Source organism: Martes martes (assembly GCF_963455335.1).
Source record: "Martes martes genome assembly, chromosome: 14".
Lineage (NCBI taxonomy): Eukaryota > Metazoa > Chordata > Mammalia > Carnivora > Mustelidae > Martes > Martes martes.
The window spans coordinates 26,889,210-26,917,015 of NC_137902.1; the positions used below are offsets into that span (position 1 = coordinate 26,889,210).

At 36.5% G+C, this 27,806-nt stretch overlaps 1 protein-coding gene across 3 annotated transcripts in view; it reads right to left on the bottom strand.

The window, feature by feature from the left end:
- Positions 1–27,806, bottom strand: part of BTRC (beta-transducin repeat containing E3 ubiquitin protein ligase) — a 182,160-nt gene that overhangs the window by 69,957 nt on the left and 84,397 nt on the right. For 2 of the 3 annotated variants that reach the window (XM_080823445.1, XM_080823443.1), the window contains one exon: positions 7,775–7,852. The exons of the other annotated variant lie outside the window; for it this stretch is intronic. In XM_080823445.1, coding sequence (XP_080679571.1) covers positions 7,775–7,852 — 78 coding nt within the window. The remainder of the gene's footprint in view (positions 1–7,774; positions 7,853–27,806) is intronic. 3 annotated transcript variants of the gene reach the window in all.

Sequence of the window (27,806 nt, forward strand, 5' to 3'; positions counted from 1 at the left end):
AAGGATTAATAGACTGGGCTTCATTCAAAAATGAGAAACTTCTCATCAAAACACACCATGAATAAATAGGCAAGTTTGTGAGAAAATATTCAGAATACATATCTCACAAAGAGCCAATATCATGAGTTCTAGAACTCAGTAAGACAGACAATGCAGTTTTTTTAAATGACAAAAACTTAAATGGATACTGCACAAAAGACAACAACCAAATAGCTAATAAGCACATCAAGAAGTATTCAACACATACTCACCAAAAAAGCTTTATATTAGAACATCCATAGCAACTACATTTATAAAAATGCAAGTAGTGGGCGCCTGGGTGGCTCAGTGGGTTAAGTCTCTGCCTTCGGCTCAGGTCATGATCTCAGGGTCCTGGGATTGATCAGCTCTCTGCTCGGCGGGGAGCCTGCCTCCACTTCTCTCTCTCTGCCTGCCTCTCTGCCTACTTGTGATCTCTCTCTCTCTCTATGCCAAATAAATAAACAAAATCTTAAAAAAAAAATGCAAGTAGCTTAGGTATCCACCAAAAGAATGGAAAACAAACTACAGTATATTTATTCAACAGAATATACAATAAAAGGGAATACACTACTGATACACACAGCAGTATCATTGGATCTCATAAACATTACACTGAAAGTCAGACCCCCAAAATCTATGATTCTATCACATGAAATTCTAGAAAAAGTGAAACTAACCTATGAGAGTATGTTGATCGATGTTTGACTCATGGGCAATGGGAAAACTGGCTGGAAGGAGACCAAGGATATTTTCTTGGGTAATGAAAATGTTCTACAGTTTGATAAGGGTGTGGTTACACAGGCAGACAGATTTATCATATTTTCATTGACTTATACAACTAATATCTACGCAGTTCACTGTACAAAAAATTTACTCCAATAACAACATAAAGGTATACAGTTAATATTTGGGGGGAAAATGAACTAAAGTTTTGTCTAGTTAATTAATAAAAATATTATGCTATTTTCTGGGGGAAAAAATAGACATGGCAGGTTAGAAAACTAATTTGTTTCCCTCCAAAATTCCTTTTCTCTCAGAAGTGAGTATAAGACACCATGGGAATATTATATAGATTTAGGAAACCAGTTCTAGACCTGCCAGAGTTTTTAGAGTAAGAGTATACATAAGCTTTTGTTTTCTAGCCATCCCATCTGTAAAATGGGTATACGATCTTGCCTACACCCCCAAGGAAGTCACACAGATTAGTAAATTACAACTTGGCACAGTCCTAAGATCACTCTGGAATAAAAAGGCTAAAAAATTCAGTATTTTTACATTCAATATTTTACTATTATGAGACTCCTTCCAGGCTAAAATTAAACTAGTGAGTATAACTGCCGCTGGCAAGATAGGCCCTGTCCCCATGCAACATTCGAAAAGGTAGCTTACATTGCTGAACCAGAAGCAGAGAGTTTTGCGTTGGAGTACTTTAATACATTTTTATATTGCATATAAAGCACATAAGCATAAACCAGGAAGATGCCTTGCTGAAAACTACCTTCTTTGTGAAAGCAGGCTGTAATTCTGAACAAGTTTTCAATTTTCACAGTGCTGCTAGGGTAAAACATTTTAAAGAGTTTAATTTTTTACAATGGATTCAATGACATAGGATTATCTAACAAAGTAATGGCTAATCAATAGAAGGTTTAGTTGTCAGGTGAAACATATAACACACTAAAAGGGATTGATTGCCAGACTTCTCCTTATTTACTAGAAGGTATATATTTAAAATGACACAAACTTGTTACCAAGCTGCATTTCCTTTAACCTTGCAAAAAGCTGCTTAAGAAATCCGTTCAGCAGCCCTATAGCAAAACAAGATATAGTATAATGAAAATGGCTAGTGATTGGGGGGCAGGAAGTGGGGAAGAGGGGGAGACAGGGACCTTCAGATATATGGTAACATCAAATCAAGTACCCAGCAAGAATATGGGATAGAAAAACCAAACTACAAGGCAACATCTAGGGAAGCTGGAACTGGGCTTTAAAAACGCCACACTGATGCTACCCAATCTCATTCAATGGATGCAATGCTATATCTGTTCTCATTCCAAGTTACTCTTAGGGCAGATTTTAAAAAGACTCATACAGAAGGGCACAACAGGCTCCCCCCCCATCTTTTTATTTTTCTTAATATGGTACATCCACATTAAGCACTGAACACAAAAAGAACTGGGTCCATATGGACTTCGACCAGCATATAAGCTGTTTCCTTTATAATTTATTCACAATATCTCAAGTCTCTATATGAAAATATACTATTTTATGGTCATTGCAACCCGGGAGTTCAATAATATTTTTTTCTACTAAGTCAGTGATTACACAATTTATCAAAGAATGATTACACTGAAATAAAAATAAAACAAAACACCAACCCCCTATACAGTCTTCCTTCCTCAAAGTAATTTTAAGAAAGCCTGTTATTAAATTGCTTCTTTTTGAAGAAGGGTTTTTGTAGCTAGACACAAATTGCCAAACCATGTTTTTTTTAAAAAGTTTATTAGACTCTAAAGGATTCAGCCGAAGTGGGAAGTTAAATAAACAAATCACTTCATCAGACTTGGAAAGATCACTTTTGTCTTACTTAAGAGACCTACATTAATTACCTTTAAGGTCTTTTACACGGACTATTTAAAATAAATACAATTTATTTATTTATTTCAAATGAGGTGCTTCTTCCAACGTATTAAATAATGTCTACAAATGCAAAAGCATTTTTATAAATAGGTAATTAAAACAGATGACTAAAATTAAGTCAAGCTGCAAAACATTACCCAGGATGCACTGTGATTTTTTTTTTTTTTTTTAATAAACATCTCAGGCAATTTTTTCCATCCAAAGCCCAAAACACTTTGGGGGCGGGGGGAGAGGTAGGAAGTTTCATAGGGGAAAAAAACACACATATATAATGAAATAATGCCAAACCCCAAACTAAAGTATTTACAAGATAGTCCCTTAAGCATAGTTTGTCATATTGCAATTACACCTTGCCTACTGCCAAGTCAAAGTGCTTACTATTGCCACTAGAGGGAGAAATGTCTTAACACAAAGCAACAGCAGATAGGGAATGGGTTTTCTTGAGCAATTATCAGAACAAAGCTCCCCTGGCTGTGTGTACCTTCTAATTACTCAATACAATTAAAATGACTAACCTAAAACAAATAGGAAAAAAAAAAAAAACTTGCCTCGCTAATATCAGGGACTTCATTAAACCTTTCCCCTCATCAATCAAATCAGAAAGAAGGGAATGCCATCATATACAAACATTATAGAGCTATTAAAGGAAGTAAATTCAGTGAGTTTCTTTCTTTTTTTTTTCTAAAGGAAGAAAAGAAGTGGCTCTCTTGTAAAAAGAAATGTCGTGGTATTTACCCATCTGGATGCTGCCTGAAAACAAATTGTCCTCCAAAGAGCAGAAATACAGTATGTTTTCTCTCAGTTCACTGGCTTATGAATGACTTTTTGTTGTTGTTGTTGTTTTGTTAATACACACTATAATGTCATTTTCTGTGTCAGTGATGCGCTTTTTCCTCCTACTCATCCAACTGTATAAAGGAACTATGCCAATCAGACCTCCATGCTTATATGGGGCTGTTTAAGTTCTTCACTGCTATTTTTTATGGATCTAGTTTAAGGTAATGTTTAGAACAACACGGGAATTTAGGGGCATGGGGGTAGGAAAGGAAAATATCTACTTATTCCTTCTAAAAGGTTTATGTACTTCCCTTTATAAGGCCCAGTCATTAACAGAAGATGACAACAGAGTCATTTTTCTTTCAGCTGACAATTGTGACATTTTTCCAGCAGCGTGCAAGGTGTTGAAAACCTGGCAGCTGTTACCTCCTGGGATGAAGATACTTTTTTATCCTCCCTTGACAGTTTAACTCAGTGGGTCAGCACCTTTAAAGACTGCAAAGTATCCTTGAAGAGGATGGGAGCTTGAATTACTGCTCCCTCCCTAATCAATGTAAACCCTCACTGCAGGTGAAGTCTCCATCTATAGAGGTGCATGGGGGAGGAAAATGTAATGCCCTGAGCCAGATGGTTTTTATCTTGTTTTTAAAGAATAAAGGAACAAGCTAACAAGGGAGACAGCTACTTTGTTAGCTTCTTGGCCTCTCTCATGGCTTTGCATCCCCAGGGTTCCAGCTACACAAGAGAAAGAATACAGAAAAACGTAAACACTTAAAGAAATATAACTAGAGGGCTGGCATCATGCTGCTTTCAAAGAGTTGAGAGAGCTCTACTCAATGCTTTATTTATCACTGCCCACGTTCTCAGGATGGTAAGTGGACACATACACAAAGGGAATGGGGGATGGGGAAGGATTAGACAGAGGTCACAATTTACTCAATTACAGAGAAAGGCAGGGCTGACAGATCCTATTAGCACCAATGTGAAGCAAAGAAGAAGTTGCATGTTGTAAGGCTACATTTTCAAAAAGTAATGAGTACTTTCGTGTATCCTCCCAGGCCTTTGCCCTTGTTTGCAGATATGAATAAAAGCACTGAAAACAGTTGCTATGGTTTCCTTGGCTTCACGTTTTAGGAACAAAAGTAGAAAGAAAATTGTAGCCACTGTACATTCTTTAAACAGAAGTTCACACTTTACTTAATGTGAAGAGGTAAGGAGATTATTCCCAAATTCAGAACCTTAAAAGGATACACTGCTTCTCTTTCCCTACCAACTCTCCTGCCTTCTGATACTGGAAATTAAATGGAAAAATGGGTATACAAAATGGGTTGGTGACACTGAGCGTAGTGTCTCCTGACTTTCTCCTTCAATATTTTCTTTTTCTGCTAACGTCTTTGTCAGGTTTTGGAATTATGGTTACAGTGGCCTCATAATACAGTCAGGAAGTATTCTTTCCTTCTCTATTTTCTGAGTTTTCACAAGAGCGAGCTATTTATTCCTCAAATGTCTGATAGAATTCACCGGTGAAACCATTTGGAGGCCTTTTGATAATGTGATTTCTTTACTAGACATCATGCTATTCAAATTTGTTTCACTTTGCATTGGTTTCAGTAAGTTGTATTTTTCAAGGATTGTGTCCACTTCATCTAAGTTGCCAAAACTGTGGTTTAAAGTTATTTATAATATCCCCTCATTATCCTTTAAATGTCTGTTAAGAATTGTAGTGATGACCCTTCTTTCAGCTCCTCCAAATTTTTAAATAACTCGAAGTTACCAGGCAGTGGTCATAGTCTATCATCACCTGCGAACTGTATTTTAGAACAATATACGTGAACTATAAAATCAGTTTAAAACAATACTAAACTTGTTAGAATTTAACTGAGCATTTTAAAATCAATAGTGAAAGAGTTCCTTGAAATCCCATTAGAAATATCTGCAAAAGAATCTCAAGGGATTGGCCTATATGATGCAAATCCTACTTACATCAACACTAGGTAAAAGGCAGCCTTGACATCTTTTTATCTGTATTAACTTGACTAAAGTGGGAGGGGGGAGGGAGCAAATGGCACTTCATTATTGTCATGCAACAGAGAAAAGAGGGAGTTTAAACAGCTTATATATTATGTCCTACATTAAAAAAATCAGCAGTGGGGTAATCAAGTTCAGGGCAGTCCTGGACAGCTGCCCTGTGACCCGCTTCTATTGACCCCTGCTATTCATCACTCTTCCCTAAGATTGAGAGGGCAAGCTCCTAGGGAGTGACCACCACAATAGACAGACACAAGCCAACAGTAATCTGGTTTGAGCAAAAAACCAGATGGCACTGCAATAAATTTACAAATCTGCATTCATAGGGCTGTTAAAACACCCAGAAGCTAAAAGATTCAGAGGGCCCCAGGAGGATCTCCTACTTCCCTGTTTCTAAAGGCCATTTCTCTTTCCAAGAACACTGAGTTCATGCTCTTCATAAAGAGAATAGAGATAAAACCCTTTACAAAGAGAGGAGGGGAAAAAGCCTCATGACCTAATTAATCTCCAGAGCTTGGATCTCAACACTGAATGACAGATATTAGAAAAATCATTTTGGAGCACTAGGAGGAAAGACAAAAACAAAAACAAAATGGTTGTTATATTAAAGTGGAGAGGGTGAAGCAAATCTGCTAAAAAGCAATGAAAAAGCCACAGCATATCTCTTTCAAATACTGCACACAACGGATCTTGCAAGTAGAAAATGATTCAATAATGTATGCATTTATTTTTAAAATGAATCAGATTAGTCCCATGTGTGACCTGCTGGTCCATCTGTATGTGCTGGACTTAATAGGCACGATTCTCTCTCTTGCTTCAGTTTGAAGTATGAGAGAGATAAATTTAGTTTAATTTTCAACAGATCAGCCTATCCATTTTCCAAATAGACCATCTGGATCAGCCTATTAAAATTAATTTATAACTTTGCAGAGTGAAAATTCGTTTGTTAGCTTAAATAAAGTTGCCAAAACTTTTTGTCGTGTCATTGTTTTCTGACAGTTGTTTCTGTAGAGTGGGCAGAGACTTTCTCCCTCCAAATTTATCTTACTCAATACTGTCCTATTTATTTAGATTTATATTATCAGCTGTCTGTCTCCAAATAGTTAAAGCTGTAACTGCATAGTATCAATTACTAATCATTCAGGTTTTTTACAAAAGCTTCCTGAATGGATTCGGTTCTACTTACTAAACAATTATTTTTATCAAAAAGGAAAAGTGCCCATCCCCCAAATTTTACCATATAGTAAATAAAAAATGAGTATATCACAGTTTCAAGTACTTTTCCCCTATGTTAACACTGTTATACAAACTTGGAATCAGAAGGCAGAAGTAGAAACACGCTTGAGCAACACTGAGATCTGGGTTTTAAATCACTGACGAGCTAATAAGCAAGTCATCCAACCTCGCTAAGTCTCCATTTTCTTCATCTATAAATCGGAGGCCCTATCTACCAACTCTGTAGGGTCAATGTGAGGACGGAATGAAACAAATACCAGGTTTGTGGTGGACACTAGACAAATATCAGACCTCTTTTCTTTTTTCCTAAAATAGTACCATAAGTGGAAGTAAACTGAAAATATTTTGGCTACTGCTGGTGCTCATCTTATCCAACCTTACACTAAAAGTGAAGAGGTCGTATACCTATTCTCTGGCAACACTCTAGTGAACTTGTTTTTGTTGCTATTGGGGACAAAAGATGTTAGTGGTTGCTGCAGGCAGTGAGAAGAGCAATTTTTTAAGCCAATGTTTCTGGACATTTTAATTTTAAAAAAGAGGGCACCATGGAATTAACTTTCAAAGCAAAATGTGTTATCTTTGGGGAGTGGGGTACAGTGAGGAGAAATTTTTTTTTAAAGTTATCATCATCAAAAATGGCCTTTACTTTTAGAAAAAGCAAACAAATACTGCTCAGACTAAAAGGAGCTAACTTCACTAGAGGCAGATCCCTCATGATTGTTAATTTTTAAAAAACGTATTAAGAATCTCAAAGGAAAATAAGTTTAAAGCCAACTATTCTGCTATCTGCACTTAAGAAGCATTTCAAGTTATTTTTCCTGAACAAGAAAACTTTTCTTTGGTGTTGTTTTCACTAAACGTAAGCAATCAACCTTTCCTCTACTTGTACACCTAGGATATTTTTAAAAGACTGGAAAAACAATGTTACCTGATTGAAATTGATGGCTACAGCCACCTCAACTTCAGAGTACTCTTAATTTAAGCTCCAGTGCTTAACGAATGGCAAATTGAGGGTTTCCTGTCTTTTCTTCTGTTGTTGGTAGCTTTTTATTTTAAGACAGACTGAATTTCATACCTGTCTAAGTGAATTCTTCTCTGGTATTATCTTCCTAGGGGGTTCGCCATTATTACAGTCTTCTCTCTCTGAGGAATTCTGTGAAAGAAAGTAAGCTTTAATTCAGTTCTCATTATCTTCAATCTTATTCTGTGGGAGTAAACTGAATTACATTTCTAATTCTGTAAGCTAGAATACCATGTATATTTATGCATTTATTCACTTGAAGATTTATATACATACAGACATACACTTACATAAAGGAAAACATATGCCCATGTATATAAATAAAATTAAGTAGGGACCTAGGTGGAAAGTATTTCATCTATTTTTAAGCACTGCCCAGCAGATCACAGTCATTAGGAATCTAGTTTATTGGTCTTTGAAAATGCAGGTGACACTGGACATGAGAAAGCTTCAGTTTATACTTAGCTGGGAATAACTTAAACCATGATTATTACCTTCTATTTTAAATAATTAGTTTTAAACTATAGTAAATGTTTGGTCACTAGAAATTCTCAAAGTCTGGATCCTAAAATAAATAGTTCCTCCTCTTCGTCCTCTTCTCCGATTTTTCTTTTATTAAAAATAACATAGTACTTAGCTCAAAACAACATCATTTCATCAATGGTTTAAAATTGCAGTCTAGGGGTGCCTGGGTGGCTCAGTGGGTTAAGGCCTCTGCTTCAGCTAAGGTCATGATCCCAGGGTCCTGGGACTGAGCCCCTCATCAGGCTCTCTGCTCAGCAGGGAGCCTTCCTCCCCCCTTCTCTCTGCCTGCCTCTCTGCCTACTTGTGATCTCTGTCTGTCAAATAAATAAATAAATAAAATCTTAAAAAAATAAACTAAAATAAAATTACAGTCCATTCTTGCCACTATCACCTCAAACAGCAACTAGAAGACGATAAATGTCAATGGGATTTTTAAATACTTAAGAACAGAGGAAAAAAAAACAAACCAATCCAATTGAAAGCAAGTTCAGAATTCTAAGTATCAACAGAGTAATAAAATAGCAACCCATGGGATGGGAGAAAATATCTGCAAATCATGTATCTGATGAAGGATTAACATCCAGAATATATAAGGGCTCCTGGGTAGATCAGTTGGTTAAGCACCTGACTTTTTTTTTTTAATTTTTAAAAATTTTTTATTTATTTATTTGACAGAGAGAAATCACAAGCAGGTAGGCAGTGAGAGAGAGGGAAACAGGCTCCCCTCGGAGCAGAGAGCCTGACGCAGGGCTCAATCCCAGGACCCTGATATCATGACCCGAGCCAAAGGCAGAGGCTTAACCCACTGAACCACCCAGGCGCCCCAAGCACCTGACTCTTGATTTCAGCTCAGGTCATGATCTTGGGGGTCCTGGGAGGAGCCCCTCATGGGGCTCCATGCTCAGCAGGGAGTCCACTTTAGGATTCTCTTTCTCCCCCTCCCTTTGCCCCTCCCTCTCATTCATGTGTGCACACGTGTACTCTCTCTAAAATAAATAAACCTTTTTTTAAATCCAGAATATAGAGAAGTTGTAAAACTAAACAAACAAAAAACTCCAAACAACCCAATTAAAAAATGTACAAAGGACTTGGATAGACAGTTCTCTAAAGAAGATATACAAATGGCCAACAAGCACATGAAAAGATATCCAATATCACTAATCATTTCAGGAATGTAAATCAAAACTACATGGAGACACCACATCACATTCATTAAGAGCACTCTATCAAAAATAGACAAAAACCAAAATATATATTGGCAAGGATACTGAGAAATTGGAACACTTATGCACTGTTAGTGGAAGTATAAAAGAATTGAGCTGCTGTGGAAAAGAGTATGGTGGTTCCTCAAAAATTAAACAGAATTATCAGAGATCCAACAATTCCAGTTCTAGGTATATATTCAAAAGAACTGAAAGCAGAGTCTCAAGAGATAATGTGTACACCTGTGTTCATAACATGGAAGCAACCCAAGTGTCCAATGACTGATGAAGGGATAAATAAAATGTGGTGTAAATGGAATATTACTCAGCCATCAGAAAGGATGAATACCCAACTTTTGCATCAACATGGATGAGACTGGAGATTATGCTAAGTGAAATAAGTCAAGCAGAGAAAGTCAATTATCATATGGTTTCACTTATTTGTGGAACATGAGGAATAGCATGGAGGACATTAGGAGAAGGAAGGGAAAAATGGAGAAGGGAAATCAGAAGGGGAGTCAAACCATGAGAGTCTATGGACTCCAGAAACAAACGGACAGTTTTAGAAGGAAGGGGCAGGTGGGAAGATGGGCAATCCTGATGATGGGTATTGAGGAGGGCACGAATCGCAAGGAACACTGGGTGTTACTCGTAAACAATGAATCATAGAACACTACATCAAAAACTAATGAAGTACTGTATGGTGACTAACATAATAAAAATAAGTAAATAAATAAATAAGAGTAAAAAATAAAATAAAATGTGGTAATGTATCAATGGAATAGTATTCAGCCTTTAAAAGGAAGGAAATTCTGGTATATACCACAACATGGATGAACCTTGAGAACATTATGCTAAGTGAAATAAGTCAGTCACAAGAAGATAATTACTATATGAATCCACTTACATGAAATACTCAGAGAAGTCAAAATCATACAGAAAGCTGAATGGTGGTTGCCAGGGGCTGGGAGAAGTGGGGGAATAGGGAATTATTGTTTAATGGGTACAGAGTTTCAGTTTCACAAGATGAAAATTATGGAAACGGATGAGGGTGATGGTTGCAAAATATTATGCATATATTTAACACCACTGAACCATACACTTAAAAAATAGTTAAGATGATAAATTTTATGTTATATGTATTTTACCACACTACAAAATAATTGGAAAAAAATTTTGTAATCAACACATATAAGTCACCACCTGCAAGGCAAAGTACAGAAAATCCAAATACAAATTACTTGGGTTTTATTTTCCACAACTACATTCATAGTGTTAATATTTTTAAATTTGCAAGTTTAGAAAATTTTGATATACTCATTACATTACATATACTCATCACATTCTAACTGGGGAACTACTTTTAGATGCAGAAATTATTTCTAACATGAGTTTATGTGAAAATTTTTATACAACTATGACATTATTAGTATAGGATCATAACTGTATTTTAGATATACCCTTTGTTGTTTCTATCAAATATTATATTTTAAAAGATATTTAAGGATAAGCAGCACATACACAGTGTCATTTTAAGACCCTGTACCGCTGTGGCTCACATCTGTATACCTTGTGCCTTGCCTGTAGTTGGTGTGACAGGCCCGTGTTGTAAGGTGTTCTTTTTGGGCAGAAATCTCTTAAAAGATATTTAACTTGATATCTGACATTTGTGATGACCACTATAAGGTAATGGTCCCTAAAATTAAGACAAAGAAGAAAAAACATGCTATGCTAAAAAGGAAGGCGCAGAGACTCAATAACTTCCAAGTTCTAACTGGGTTTTCTCTCCATTTTGAAAAAAAGTAATGTAGTCAATTTACAAAAAAATTAGAGGCACAGTGGAAGTAATGACTGTAAAGTAGTCCAAATAATGAAACTAGCAATATATGCCACTTTAAGATAAACAGAGGAAGGGAAAGGTCAACAATAAACCCATAAAATCAACTTGTATATTTAACTTTAAAGAAAAATAAAGTATAAATGTTTTAAATGCTAAAATTAAGTGTTTTACGTAATACAAACTTAAGCCAATATTCAATTATAAACTTACAACATGCAACTAACTTCCCCAGACCATGAAGTTCCACCTTCCTTTATTTTTATTATTATTATTTTTTAATTTATTTGACAGACAGAGATCATAAGTAGACAGAGAGGCAGGCAGAGAGAGAGGAGGAAGCAGGCTCCCCGGGGAGCAGAGAGCCCGATGCGGGGCTCGATCCCAGGACCCTAGGATCATGACCTGAGCCGAAGGCAGAGGCTTTAACCCTCTGAGCCACCCAGGCGCCCCTCCACCTTCCTTTAAATACAATATCATTTATAATCCAACCTGGTTTAATTCAATGCAAGTCCTATATTTCAACATTAATTACATTTTGTTAAAATGTCATCATAATAAACTTGGAAACCTAGTTACTTTTTGGCAGAAGTCTGCAATAGTGAAGTTATTATAAATCACATTTTTAGTCTATAGGTGATGGGGTGAAACCAAATTGATGGTAAACTACATACTAAATTACTTAGTGAAAATAGTAATGTGAACATAATAGAATGAGCAGCATCTAGCCCATATCCACAATATTCCTCCTCCCAACCCTCTACTTTATCTGATTTAGATGAGGAACTATTGAGTGGGTATCACTAAATTTATTACCTTAAAATAGAGGTAGGGACATTAAACAGTCATGATATTAGGAGCAAGGAGTAAGACACCCTTCTAATAGTGAAGAAGACAGCCAGAAAGCCAGCAAACAGATAAATAGTTTACAGTCTTGAGGATGGAGGGAAATGATGAAACACCCATGTATACCGAAGTGGTCACCTCAGTAGTTCTCAAAGCTTGTGTGCTCTCCAACATCACCCAGGCTCTCCTATCAGGAGCACAGTTACCCCTCTTATCTTTATCTATGGTGCATCCCAATAAGTCATGTTCATAACTGGACTGGTCATCAAACTAAATTATGTCCAGTAAGTTCTATTTAAGGGTAACCACTTGATGCAAGCAAGACTCATGCCAGAAATTAGTAGGTGAGAGTTAGACAAATAACAGGATAGTTACATGATCTTAAAATACATGTTCATGAGATATTTAATATTACAAAAGGAAAAACAATAACCTCACAGTGGAGAGATGTGGTAGACACCACCTTAACATTATGTGCCCCCTGGGTGCCCAGGTGCCTCAGTTAGTTAAGTGTCTGCATTTGGCTCAGGTCATGATCCCGGGGTCCTGGTATCAAGTCCCGAATCAGGCTTCCTGCTCAGAGGGGAGCTTGCTTCTCCCTTTACCCGTCCCCCTGCTTGTGATCACTTACTCTCTCTCTCTAATAAATAAATAAAATCTTTTTTAAAAAGTATGTGCCTCTGATACGATGCACTGAGAACACATTACTACTTCTGAGGAAACCTTGCCCAAAACACATAATCTCAATCTGTTCATACGAAAACATTAGATAACCCAAATTACTAGTCTGTACTTAACAAAAAAATGTCAGAGTCATGAAATACAAAGACTAAGGATCTGTTTCAGATGAAAGGAAACTAAAGAGACAGGATAACTAAATGCAACCTGTGATCTGACATTATTCTGGGGGGTTAAAGCAAAATTGATGATAAACTTCTCTATACAGAATTATATAATGAAGAATAGTGATCTGCACCTAACAGGATGAGTAGTGCCTCTCTAGGCCATACCCACAATTTTCTTCCTCCTGATCCCCAATTTCATTTGATTTTGATGGGTAACTACTGGGTGGGCATCATGACATAATGGTATAAAGGATATTATTGGAACAATTGGGAAAATCTGAGTAAGTTCTATAGATGAGCTAGTAACACTGTATCGATGTTAATTTCATGATTGTTTCCTCACTTTTAAAATTTACATATAGAAAAATCCACTTGTTCTGGTGTACAATTATGTGAGTTTCGGCAAGAAGCATACAGTTATGTAAATACTATCATAATCAAGATGTAAAGCAACTCATCATTTCCCAAATTCTCTTGCACTGCCCCTTTATAGTCAATTCCTTTCCCTCATAATAACAGATTTTTTTCTCAATAATTTTGTCTTTTCCAAAATGTCACAAAATAGAATCATATAGAATATAATTTTTTAAATCTTTTTCCACCTAGCTTAACACATCTGTGTTGTTGAATATATCAATAGTCATTTCCTTTTTTAAAAAAAAAGTATTTATTTATTTGTTTGTTTGCTTATTTTAGAGAGAGAGTGTGCCGTATGCAATCAGGGGAAGGGACAGACAGACTCCACACTGAAGACAGAGCCTGACATGGGGCTTGATCGCATGACCCTGATATCATGATCTGGGCCGAAATAAAGAGTTGGATGCTTAACTCACTGAGCCATTCAAGCGTCCTTATAGTCCTTTCCTTTTTATTGCCAAGTAGTATCACTATATGGCTGTACCACCACTTGTTTATACATTTAATTTTCTCATTTTGATAAATCTGTACTGTGGTTATTTGAAAGAATGGCCTTGTTTTTAGGAAACATAGAATGAAACACTTATGTTGGTAAAAGGACATTATGTCTGTAACTTGTAAATGATTCAGAAAAAAGTAAATGGATGTGATCATATTTATGTATGTACATATAGAGCAAATTCTCCACATGTTAACATGTGGAGAATCTGTATGAAGAGTGTAAGGGAATTCTTTGCACTATTCTTTCAACTGTTCTGTAATTCTGAAATTATATAAAAATAAAAATTAACAAGTAAAACAGATGAAATCTAGGAGAAAATACCTTTAAAAATGGAAAAATAGAAGTCAGATAAGTGAAAAATAAATTTTGGGGGGAAATTCCCTTAAATATAAATAATAAAAGTTATATTCTACCACTTAACCTAATTAGAAAAACCTGACTGCTTTGAATAACTCATTTGCAACACTCAGATTAAACATTTAGTTATAGTAAATACATTTGCAGAATGTATCTGTAGTCTGGGAGTAACAATATGATATACATAGCAGCTTCATAATAAAGTATTTCTGAAAAAAATACTACATAATTTGTTACCTTTCATATTAACTCAAATATTTCTTAGCCCAGCATTTACTAGTTTAGAATTAAAAGGGATACTAAAAGTCTGACAGACAACTTTGAATTTTACTTCAAACTGGAAGCACTGAGTTGTAACACATATAGACAAAGTAACAGACGTTTGGATAAGAAAAAGTGAATATAGTGAAATAATGCTAAAGCTTGTGCATTAGATCTCAGGGATGTATTCTGGATAAAATGTTTCCAGAAGTAACCTGGGGGTGAATAAAAAAGACAAAGAAATCACCTCAAAGAAAGTATTTAGAAGACAGATTTAAATAAACAGTCTCAAAATCAACACATCCAAATTTAAAGCACTCTTTTACCATTTTTACCCATCCTAGGCCACCTCCTTCCCTCCCAACTTTTCTTTTCATCCCAAACTTAAATCCTCAGCCAATTTTTACTCATCCTTCCCCCCACCTTTTTTCTTGGAATGTATCTAACCAATTTTCCTTTCAATCATCTATCTTAAGAGATCTAACCCTGGGAGGGGGCGCCTGGGTGGCTCAGTGGGTTAAGCCTCTGCCTTTGGCTGAGGTCATGATCTCAGGGTCCTGGGATGGGGCCCCGCATTGTGCTCCCTGCTCAGCAGGGAGCCTGCTTCCCCCTCTATCTCTGCCTGCTGCTCTGCCTACTTGTGATCTCTCACTCTCTCTGGCAAATAAATAAATAAAATCTTAAAAAAAGAGAGAGAGATCTAACCCTCGGTTTGTATTTCCATAACCTCTACTCCAGTCCAGACCACCAACACTTATTACCAGTGCTATTACTTCTGCTATTACCAGTGCTATTACCGGTGCCTTCTGACATGCTTGCCTAAACCCATATGTGATCCATTCTATACACTACCATCAGAACCATGTTCTAAAAAGACATTTATTTACCTCACCCTTCCCCACACCCTGCCCAAAACCCTTTTATAGCTCTCTGTCACCTACAGGATTAAGTCCAGACTTCTTAGTATAGCAACCACAATCTGGCCATTTTACCTTTCTATCAGTCTCTGAACTACTTACATGACATTATTTTATCATTCTCCACAGTATGAAAAGCACTCTTGCATCCCTGTGCTTTTGCTATTCCTATTTTCTATTCCCTCAGTGTGTAACAGACTCCTTTCCTGGGGTGCCTGGGTGGCTCAGTTGGCTAAGTGTTTGACTCTTGGTTTCAGCTCAGGTGGTGATCGCAGGGTCATGAGACTGGGCCTCACATCAGGCTCCGAGCTCAGTGGGGAGTCTGCTTAAGATTCTCCCTCTCTGAGACACCTGGGTGGCTCAGTGGGTTAAAGCTTCTGCTTTCGGCCCAGGTCATGATCCCAGGGTTCTGGGATGGAGCCCCACATCGGGCTCTCTGCTCAGCGGGGAGCCTGCTTCCCTCTGTCTCTCTGCCTGCCTCTCTGCCTACTTGTGATCTCTGTCTGTCAAATAAATAAATAAACTCTTAAAAAAAAAAAAAAAAGATTCTCCCTCTCCCTCTGCCCCTCCCCCTGCCGGCTCGTTCTCTAATAAATAAATAAACCCTTAAAAACAAATAGACTCCTTTCCTGATCTCTACATCATTACAATTCTGATTCAAGAGTCAACTAAAATGATATCTTCTCTGAGAAGCCTATGCCTATCCCTTCTCCTTACTCCCACCCCACTAACCCCCAGCTGGAACTGATTATTCTGAACTAGCACTTTATTTCTATTTTGGCACTTATGCTTTATATCTCTCTATATCATATTTCTCTAGGAACAAGTTTTCCACTCCTACCGCGCACTGTAGAATTCCTTCTGGGTGCGGCCAGTTTTTTTCATCTTCATTTTCCAGTGGCTCAGCACAAAGTTTGAGAACATAATGTGAGTTTTTAAAGTGTTTGTTCAATTGAATGCTATTGCCGATTAATCTTTCTTAAATACCACTAATGTCATGGTGGTCTTTTCCCTCAAAAATTTTTCATGACCCTTTCTTCCTATGAAATCAAATATTAAGTTTTAGGCTTGGACTCCAAGACCTTCTAGAATTTTTTTCTATATGACATCAAGTTAATTCCATCAGCAAACATTTTCTGCCCTACTTAATCAAGTCTCTTAATAGCCTTACAAACATGTGATATAATCTCAACATTTTCAGGCTGGGAGGATCCTTAATTTTAGTGTCATTCACTCAGCAATATAAAAACACAAGAAAAAACTCTAATCAATTCAAGTCCTACCCATTCTTGAAATGAATTTCAAATGTCATATTCTCTAAGAAACCATATAACTATTTCCACTTTCTCTACTGGAAATTCCTTAACATTTTTATCTTGGCCCACACAATTTAGCACTTAATTAGATAAATGTTTGCATATTACTCTCAACTACCCAGTAATATTGAAAGCTTTTTTGGTAAAGTCTTTGTGGCTCCCTCTACTTTGCAACACATTACATAATATATGGATAAATGCTTAGTAAATTATTGAAGCCCTATACCCACACTGTCCGGCTAGCTTTAAAAAGGGTTTTCAAAGCTGAAAACCTTCAAAGTGACAGCCGAACTACAGTCCTAGAATCCCATCGCTTATAATGCCGGTATGACAACTCAGAGTAAGCTCCTGCTCCAAACACAGTTTTTACAAATAACTTTTTTTTAAAGAAAGAGAATTATTTAATGATACACCTTTATGTTACGAATAACGTTTTAATGAAACTTAGTCACCTTCACTCATTTGCCTTTTATCTATGGCAACCTGCATACTACAATGGCAAAGAAAATCACAACAGAGATCCTATGGCCCACAAAGCCTCAAGTGTTTACTGTCTGATCCTTTATAGTTAAAGTTTGCCAACCGTTGATTAGGAAAGAAAAGTTCTTCTGTAAATAAGCAAACTGTTCCTGATTCTTCAGAGCTGGGTTTTTTGTTTTTGTTTGGTTGGTTTTTTTGGTGTCTAAAACAAGAAGTAGACAGATTTTGATGATAGCACACAGCAGGTTTATGGCTAGGGCAATACTCTCCATGACCTAGTAAGTGGCTTATTTACTGTTTTCAGTTATCTATTTGAACACACAACTCCTGGTGACATGGATAATCAAGAGTTGATTATATAATCAAATGAAAAACTAAACTAATTTACACAGTGATGAAAAGTCAAGCCACTCATAATGACTTATCATAATCTTTGAATAAGCAGCTTGCTCAAGGTTGGATGGTGCAACAGAACCTGAGCTTGTCTGAATAGACATCTGTTATAAATAAAATAATCTGCTCCAACACTAGAAGTAACATTTTCTACCTATGCTACATTCCTCATTGAGAAAACTCAAAGGATTCTGTAACCAGGAAAGTTACATTAGTGAAGTGGGTAAACTGTGGTGAATTATAACTCTGACTTTAAACACATGGAAAAAACGGAGTCATTTGATTATCATCATGTAGAATGACAACCACGTGAAGAAAAAAAAAACTGGAGACCAATTTCTAAAAGCTAGTTGCAAACATCACACAGTAGGCATGACTGGTAAATTAGTAACTGAATTAATATTTTTCCATTAACTTGTATCATTCGGAGTAATATAGCCTCCAAATATATATGATTTGCAATTCCCAAAAATAAGAATAATTATTCTTTTACAAAATTAAAGGCAATTGAACTACAGGAATAAAAATCATTTAAACTCTTCAGTGAAAGGTGACATAAATAATATACTGTGTGTGTATCTAAACAAATTCTAATTAATTGTTCTAGGCATTGATGGAGAAAAAAAACATAGGTCATTTAAGTTCAGTAGCTAACTGAAGAATCCTACTCAAGGACCAGTTTTAGGGAGGACCTGAGGTGTCCTCATAAGATAATATTCTCTGGCATGTTTTCATGCACACTGCTTCTCTAGCACGTTTATCATTTGACATACTCGATTAAACCACAACCACATCAAAGCCTCCCTATCCTGCTAAACTTCAACAAGATCTACCAGTTAAAGCTTTCAAGAAGTGGTATTTTCTAGCAATATACCAACGCAAGCACAGTGCTAGAAACCAGATATAATGGAAAGCACCCTCAGACAACCAAACACACAGGACTTCCATTAGTACTGCCTTACTTTCCATGACAGAAGTCCAAAAAGACAACAACAACCAACTAGATTTTTTCTCCTGCTACACTGTCCGACACTAATTATAAAACACTGCAGATGTAGCCTTTCTCAAAATGCAAAGGGACTGTGTATATTTGCAAAGAACAACTATTTTTTATGCTTCCAAATTCTTAATCCTGTTTGGAGCTGTCAGTGGGGGTTAATGGAAGCCTTGGATAGGAGAATTCCAATCTGGTTGGCAGATGGATAGGTTGGTTATAGCTGCATAACTATGTCTTGCCTGCAGGCACAATTCAGAACACTGTTAAAGCAATATAAAGTCTCTGTCAAGCTGAACCATTTGGATCAGTAGCAAGGAGAAATAATAATAAAAAAGAAGTTCATTTCTGGGCCTTGTGCATTTATGCTAGTATGCAGAAACTGATTAATTGTCATAGTGTGCTGGTCTTCTATACTTCAGATTTCTACTTCTGGAGTAGATTTTGCATGCTAATATAATCATTCTCCCTCTTGAGACATTAGCAAATAATCAAATGAAAAACAGGATCATAATTTACTGAGATTCGAGCAATTCTCTATGCAAATTTGACTTGTTATTGCTGCTGCCTCGTTAATCTGAATGCCTTTGACAAACTCCTTTGATTTATGAACTCGTGACAACTCCAATGTGTATATATTTTGCTAGATTGACATTATCATTAAGAGTGGGTGGACTGAGCTCACATGAATGGCTGATTTTATTCGCTGGTGTCTGCTGCTCAACAGCTGAGCATCTCCTCCTCACAAAGCCCCTGAGCGTCAGGCTCTTCCCATCTTCCCATCCATTCATCATCTCGATGTTAATTGGCCCAGGCTTTAAGCAAATTTTCAACACGATTTAAAGGCACGATGACACTGATTACTGACCCTCTGCCATACGGTGCCTATTGATTAACCTGACAGAGATGATGAGCTTGAGGGAAACTAGGTGTGTGGGGACCTCAGGGGGAAAAAATATATTGTCTATGCAGGCAAACACTTGTCATTACCTCACAAGCCAGAATTTGCACTGCACACATCCTTAAAACACACTACTGCTTTAACACCTACAGCTAACACAGAAAGTGCTTTCTGTATTCAGAGATATTACAAATATGTCATGTCAAAGCACATGACACATTCGGTATTTAGAAGAACTCCCCAGATAGATGGCTTCCTTTCAACCAATTATACTCGTGCTAGCTGATGTATGTATTTTCGGTTAAATTCAAAGAAAGTGCTGGGTGGCTTGGTAGTGTTGCAGCATATGAGAAGAGAATTAGAATAGGAAAACAAACTAGGTTCTTAAAAATAAACAGAGAAAGGAAGAAGGGAAGGAGTAAAATTGCTGTCATTCTACCACTACTATAACAAGCCGCCATTCTATCACTATTAAAATAAGAGATACTCTAAAAAAGGAAGAAAATAGCAATCTGATTTTACAAATTTTATTTTCTGTTCTTTAAATACTGCTAACCTTGATTCCAACTGTCAAAAGTATTCCTGGCACAGAAATTACCAATAACTGAATATTTTAAATAAAGCTAAGTAATATTTAAGTCTAACAAACATACCTCTTAAATTCTTGCCTGCCCATTTTCAACAGCTACTATACAAACTGCTCTACTTAGGGAAATCATTCAGGATATCTTAAGTTAAGCTTGGTGAGAAAAACTAAATGCTTCATTATTTGAGGGGGGAAAAAAAAGTAAGTCCATAATTAATAGTTATTGAGCTCACACATTAGTAACAAAAATCTGCTTTAAAATATTGCGACATCTACAAATTTACACAAGCAAACTCATGCAGCACACCATCAGGGATCAGACAAAAACCACCTTTAGATAGGGAAGGTTCTTATTTAAAACAAAGCTAACAAAATACGCTCCCTCTGGCCACACATATCACCTTGTTTACTTACGAGTCCTGGGGGGACAGCCAATATACAATTTTAAACACGGAGATTTTGGAGCAGCACTAACAGTTATTTCAGAGCTAAAATAACAGAAAACTGAACAACAGCCCAGCTGTAGTCTCTATTACAGTGACATGGGCTGTTAATGTAAGAGATCAAATGTTTTTCAAGTCAAACAGCATTGGTGCCTGTTATACTGGAACATGTAGCTTACTCCCTAAAAGCCTGCCTCCTGCTCTTTTAAGATAAACAAGCTCAACTAAGCACTGAGATACTCTGATAAGAAGGATGGAAGAGACGGAGCTACACCAGGGAGTGACAAGGCAAGGGCACGAAGGAGCAGCAAATGCGCTTTTGTTAACTTTCGAGTTATAGAATATATCGTATTACAGCAGTTTAATACTTCACCATTAAAAGTATAGTTACAGCTATAGGAGAAGGACAAATTTCTGTCAATACATTTGGGAATCAAAAAAAAAAAAGGCTGAAACAGTTACCTGTTTTATGAATAGGAGAGATATCACACAGCATTTGAACACGGTCAGCTTTGTGGCTTAATCAAAGGTTTGAACATCAATTCAGGAATGACTGTGAGTATATAAAAGAGTCTGTAATTATGTTAATATGCTCCACATCAGAAGTCAGTCTACCTAAACTCTAAAGGTTTTTGATTCCAAAGGCTTGATTTAAAAACAAAAAACTTCATACCTTGTCCTTTCGAGTAGACTTTTTATTTGATTCCGCTTAACATGCCCAGTGAGGTCACCAAACCACTTCTATTTGCAACAATGTGGCTTGGTATTTTAAAAATCCCAAGAGGCTTGCTAGGGGGCATTTATCTACTATGGTAGATTGTTTTTCTTGAGAGAACTAAGGCAACTATCATTCATTCAGGGGGAAAAAAGGAGTTTCATATGCTTTCACCATTTAAAATACAATTGACAATGCACAAAGTAGCTAAACAAGCATGGTAAAATAAACAAAAATTCACCAGGGAGACTGGGATTAAAAGACACTCGTAATAAGAACCCAAATTTACCTATCATATGAACAAAAGTGTAACTAGCTTACTTTGCCCATCTTACCTTTAAATCTACATGACTCTTAAAGAATGTTTTTTTGTTTTCAAGATATTACCTTTATGACTAGATGTTTAGGACAGAGCCTTACATGCCACAATTTTCTTTCCTGCCCTATTTATACACTATTTCATCCAGAGATCCTCTGCATATAGTTTGTGTGAATTAAAAGGCAAACATTTGCTTCTACTAATAAGGACATCTGGTTATTTTTGTAACTCAAAGACATCTGCATTCTGTAGATCTTTTTGATTTCTCAAAATGGGGTTGAGAACTATAGAACCCCTTAGGATGCATGCCAGAATCCTTTTTCTTTGCAGATCAGTTATTTCTGTCACCTTTGCTCCTGAATTCTTTTCTGCTAAATGACTCTCGTCACCTTGGGTATCTTCCTTGATTTGGTGTTCCCATTTTATTACAATTCAATGTCATGAAAAAAATTACAGGCTCTTTTAAAGTTGATAAACTATAATATCCCCAACATCTACATATTGTGGAGTAAAAATGAAATTATTCTACATAAATAAGTAAATTTCTGAAAACCAGACTGGACTACGTTAAGATTTGTGTTTAGGTGTAGATTTCAATTGTGAACTGTCCCTTGTCTAATTACTTTCCTTTTCTCCTTATTATTAAAAAAAATTACTAGTTTGTGGGCCTATTATCCTCTGGATTTTCCACTAATTATAGAAAGTCTTTATGGATTTTCTGGTCTTTAAAATTACAAATATCATCTCTTACATAGACTTATATAGACTTCTGGTTCCCAAGGGTAGGAAAACATGGTCCAACATAGGACTTGAAGGATATGCCTCAAAGAACTGCAATGTATCAATAAGAAATAAAAAATCACACTTTTGTTTTGTATCCCTTGCTCTCTTCTTAAAATGCCAAATAGACTAACTATACTCCTTACTCAGGATACTTGAGTTTAAGCTGTAACTTCTGCTTTTACTATAAATTTGGCTTTCTCATTTTCTCCTCATCTCCACTACAGACGCTTAAAAAACTACAATGAGGGAAAAATGTGTTTTTCAACAGAAAACAGCTAATATCATTTACACTGACCGCATTCTCATAGCCTCCAAGTAGCCAGATACCAAGGTAGTACTGGCCTGAAGGATTTAAAATTTAAGTACAAGGGGTGCTATTTCTGGAAGGTCAAAGATTATAAATACCAATTCACGTCTTCAATTTTTCATTTGTTAATATTATCAAACAACAAAATGAAAATAAAACCAAAACAGATTAACTTGGGAGTTCTACCAGGAATAGTTTAACAAATTTACTTGGAAAGATGGCTAATTTTACTGCCCCAGGAATAAACGACCTTGTAGGTTTGTTGTAGTTGCTTTAACAATGCTCTTCGATGTATAACAAATTTAAAAATAGTTTTCTTTTTCTCCAATAGAAGATTTGTTTTCTATAACAACGCAAATGGTTTCTACTTAAAGGATATGTTTGGGTGTTATTCTAACAAAATTATTTCTCTTAAGCCTATGGCCTTAAATTATTGGAATGCTAGAGAAGGGTTACATACATTAAATATTCCATTTTGCTAATAAGTATACAGAATTTTGTTTATGCATTCCTGACAAATCCTACAAATAACTTGTCATTCCTTTCTACACTGTAACTCTTCTTAATCTAAAGAATCACAACAAATCTGTATTTCCTTTTCTCAGAATTACTTGAAAAGTCACCACAATTTTAAAAAGTAAGTTTTACTACCATTTAGCAGAAGTAAAGTCTTCTTTGGAAATATTAATGATCCTTTGTTGACAAAAGAAAAAACAAGTGAGAAACAATCCAAATGTGTTCCAGAATTATTTGGTCTTGGATCAGCATCTCAATTTTATTTTTTATTTATTTGAGAGACAGAGAGAGAGAGGGAACACAAGCAGGGGGTGTGGGAGAGGGAGAAGTAGGCTTCCCGCCATGCAGGGAACCCGATGCTGGGCTCCACCCCAGGACCCTGGGATCATGGCCTAAGCCAAAGGCAGACACTTAATGACTGAGCCAGCCAGGCGCCCCAGCATCTCAATTTTAAAGCGACCTTTTAACTTAAATGATCATGCTAAAATGATAAGAATTATAATGATCAGTCAATTTAAATTGGCTAATTTAATTAAAATTAATTATAATCAATGATTTTTAAAAATCTATTATTAGTATCATCAATAATAGCATGTTGTTGTGTTATGGCCGAAAACATTGCTTTACTAACTTCAGAGTTTTATAATGGATGACTGGTTTAACAGAGATCAAACAGTAGTTTTAATACCATAGTACCTGCTCTCGCAGCACAGAACCTGTGAATACTGTAACAGCCAACTTTGATATTAAAGTTTGTTTTACCACAATTCCTTCTTGTGGCAACCAATGTACCTCTTGCTCTTGCAACTGAAGACAATGAAGGAAGAGTTGACTTCACAACCAGCTGCCTATCACTGACTGCTGTACGAAAGACATTCTGGGTAGTGGTCGGTAAAGAAAGCATAGCCATTTCTAAATGCCAGTAGTTCCCAGCATCTCTTTTCCTTCTGAGTGGAATGAAGTCTGCAAGCACTGACTGGTGGGTCATTCGACCCACGAGGGCCTGGAAAGGTTTCAAGAATAACAGAGGTCATGTAATTGCCAAAAGAGCATTAGCCACTCAATCATAATGGATAATTAAATGACCTACATGATTCCTGAAATAGCTGCTCTATATTTGGTCTATTACTTGCGTCCCTCAAGATAAGCTACTCGTCTGGTCTGCCTTGACCCAGAGAAGTCCAACCTGCGCCTGAAAACTAGCTGCATGCTTCTATTGCTTTGTAAATCCGCCCCCACCCCCCGCACCTCCAAGTATCATGCCCCACACTATGCTTTCAAGAGGACACACATAAAAAAAATCAATCTTGTATCCTTCTCCCTATTGTGCTCTCTGGAATACAAATGACTAAGGCAAAGAAAAAAAATTAGTAAATTCCTGGTTTAGATCTTTAGGGGATAGAAGAAGAACACAGGAACCACAAAGAAGGAAAAGTCATGATAAAAAAATTTTTTTAAGTTTTTCTCAATACGCCGCCAAAGAATTTTACATTTGATTATAAAGCTAGTCAGGGCAGCAAGTCATTAAAACTCCAATTGCCTGGACTGCATTTTTGATGGTGTGGGCTATTAGAATTCTTCCTGGCCTAGTTTTTTAGTCCATACAGAAAGCAAACTGCCTCTCAACAAAATGAAATATACCAGGAACCAATTGTTTATATAATAAAAGTAGCAAAAGGAACAAGAATCTCTGTGCGTCACATTTTCATCTTTCTAAATATTGTTCAACAATCTCACTATAATATTTGATTAAAGATATAACCAAATAGAAGCCAACAGTATGAAACAGTAAAAATGCACAGAAGTATATGCATCTTTAGGAGAAAAAGGTCTGCCTGTGGCCTCAGAGTGGCTGCATATCAAGCAAACACAACAGAAAGAGGCAAGAGACAAGTAACCAAAGACAACTACACAATAATGGCAAGGAACAAGGCATGTGAGGGACAAAAGAGCTCACATTTAGAATACCTTGGAGGCTAGTAGGATTTTTCCGTTTCCACAGGAAATTATGTAGCTTGAGGCTACCGGCTACCCTGATCTCTTACTAGTACATGAATGGCTTATTAAACCTAGAACATATCTGTTTTAGTTAACTTCTGGGCAGGGAGGGGGCTGGAGGGGGAGAAGAGAACAAAATGTACTTAAATGCTGAATTTTTTCTCCAGGCTGAATGCCTTTCATCCAATAAGACATTCAAAGCAGTGACCCAGCAAATGGATTGAAAAAGCAATCTTCCGTCCCAGTGCCACATTATCATTCCTATTCAGTATTCTCCATGAGATATCTCAATCAGCTGTGTGTAAGTGACAACGCAGCCCATTGCTGGGTTAATTAAACATTTGACTTTAACACCCTCCCCGTCATTAAGCAAATAAAAACAGATAATTCAAACTGCACTTCATCCTCAGGGTACACAACACACATGTCAAAATTAAGAGAGTCCAAGGCCTCTGGGGAATTCTGTTGGGGCCATAATCAGTTTAAATCTTATCTGGTTTATCAATTATTCTATTGATTAAACCAAACTGGTTATATACAACTCCTCTGCCACATGGGATTGATGTCAGCAGAGCAAGAAAATAACTCCGGGAGGTTCCAAACTGATTTAAAAAGAGACCAACAGACAGACCAATAATAGTCGATTATTACATACCAGTGATCCATACACTGCAAAGTTGATTCTTAGTTTCAGGCGGGTGAAGTGAACTGTTTCCAATCACTATGTCCCCTTTGCTATACCTCAGAGCTGGCTTGAGTAAATTTATGTCTTGGAAGATCAACATATTTTCTACTGATTTAAACAGAAGTACCATGCTCAGCAGCTGAAATATTTTATAGAAACTAACCCTAAACTGTAACACAATCTCAAACAAGGAAAACGAACGTTTTTTCTCATCTTCTTACCTGTCTGCAGGTAACCAAAAGCACGCAGGGATGAAAGGGGACATACTTGAAAGTTGATTCTTCTAGAAATATGCAATTACGCAACTATTCCAGTGTCCCCAAACACTGTATTTTTGAAAAAAGGGAATCTAAAAAATCAAAAGGACCTTACCATAGATACAAAGACATGATTCCTTTTATTAATTCCAAAGGTAAAAGTCTTCAAAGCCACTAATAACAACGAAAATACAGAGCTGTATCTTCAAACGAAATGTTGATATCTAAACCCCAACATACCAAGTTTCTACTGGATTTTTAAAAACACAATTTAAATATTCCCTTGCTCAATTCATTGTGTAATATCCTTCAAATGTCCAGAATCCTTATCATAAGGCAATGCCCTACTATATATGAGAAAAGCAGTACTAAAACCTACTAGCAAAAAGGAGGGGTAGGGGAAGAGGCTATATTACACCTGATATTTGTACATTTGTACCTATGTTCTTCAGAAACAAAATTTGTTTACTGCTATGTTGGCACCACATGTGCAATCAACCATAATTTAACTTATCTCCTTCAGATTTTTTTGTTCTCCGGCAGACTAAGTAAGAAACCTACATTAGCATGCTGTATTCTACACTCACCACTAGAAATACTGAGGGTGCTATTTGTAATTGTATTCTTTTTAAGAGGTTTGTTCTCTGCAGCTGTTTTCTGCTTGCAGTGTATTTTGTGTAATCAGCACATCATCATAAATACATTGGCTGTTCCCCTGAGGGTAGCTGTCAGTGTTTAATTTACAGAACAACCTGGCCAATGTGAATTTTAACACTACAGCACTAAGGCAAGGAGTTACCACACTCTGTGAAAAACAGGTTTCTATGAATTTTTATATCAAGGGCTGGTCCCAGGACAATTTAGGTGCTAGAAATAGACTTTTTAAAGAAGCATTTTATACCTCGTATGCAATGGACTCTTTCCCATTTAGAGCCTTAGAAGAAGCCCTGAACTAACTACCAAACCACAAGTGGGCATTACCATGTCTGGAGACAAGGACTGAAAATCTATTATCTACCAGCAGGAGGCACTGTAATAAATGTTACCCATCTCTTTCTAAGCTAAACACAAAACTACCAAAAATAACACTGCCCCCTTAGAAGGTATCCAAAGGTGGAATGTGTAAACCTGACGATTCACAGACCTGTACCCCTGGGGATAAAAATACATTATATGTTTATTAAAATAAAAAAATTAAAAGCCAAAAAAAAAAAGATAGATAGTTCCCATAAAGGAGAATCACATTTAACATATATTAAAATCTCAAAAAGTACAAAAAAAAAAAAAAAAAAAAAAAGAAGGTATCCAAAGGCATAAGGAAAAGACATTTAGGAGACAGACTAGTCTGAAGTATGGGTATGACTCTTTCTGAGATGAGTTATATGTGATATGAACATCGGTATACAGCTTCCTTACACTGCTATTAGGCCAAACCTCTAGTTCAACGAATGGGAAAAATACATTAAACTCATGGTTATTCACAGTAGTAGGTCCCCCAAGTTATATGCACAGTGTCTGGTACATAGGTTCTCAATAAATGTCTAGTACATAACTATAAGCTCCTTGAGGACAGGGTCTGACTCTTAATTTATGCCCGATACTTTGTACAGTACCTGGCATGCAGAAGGTACTCTATATATGAAATAAACGGAATTGTGGCTAGTTGTGAATGGCAATGTTGTTT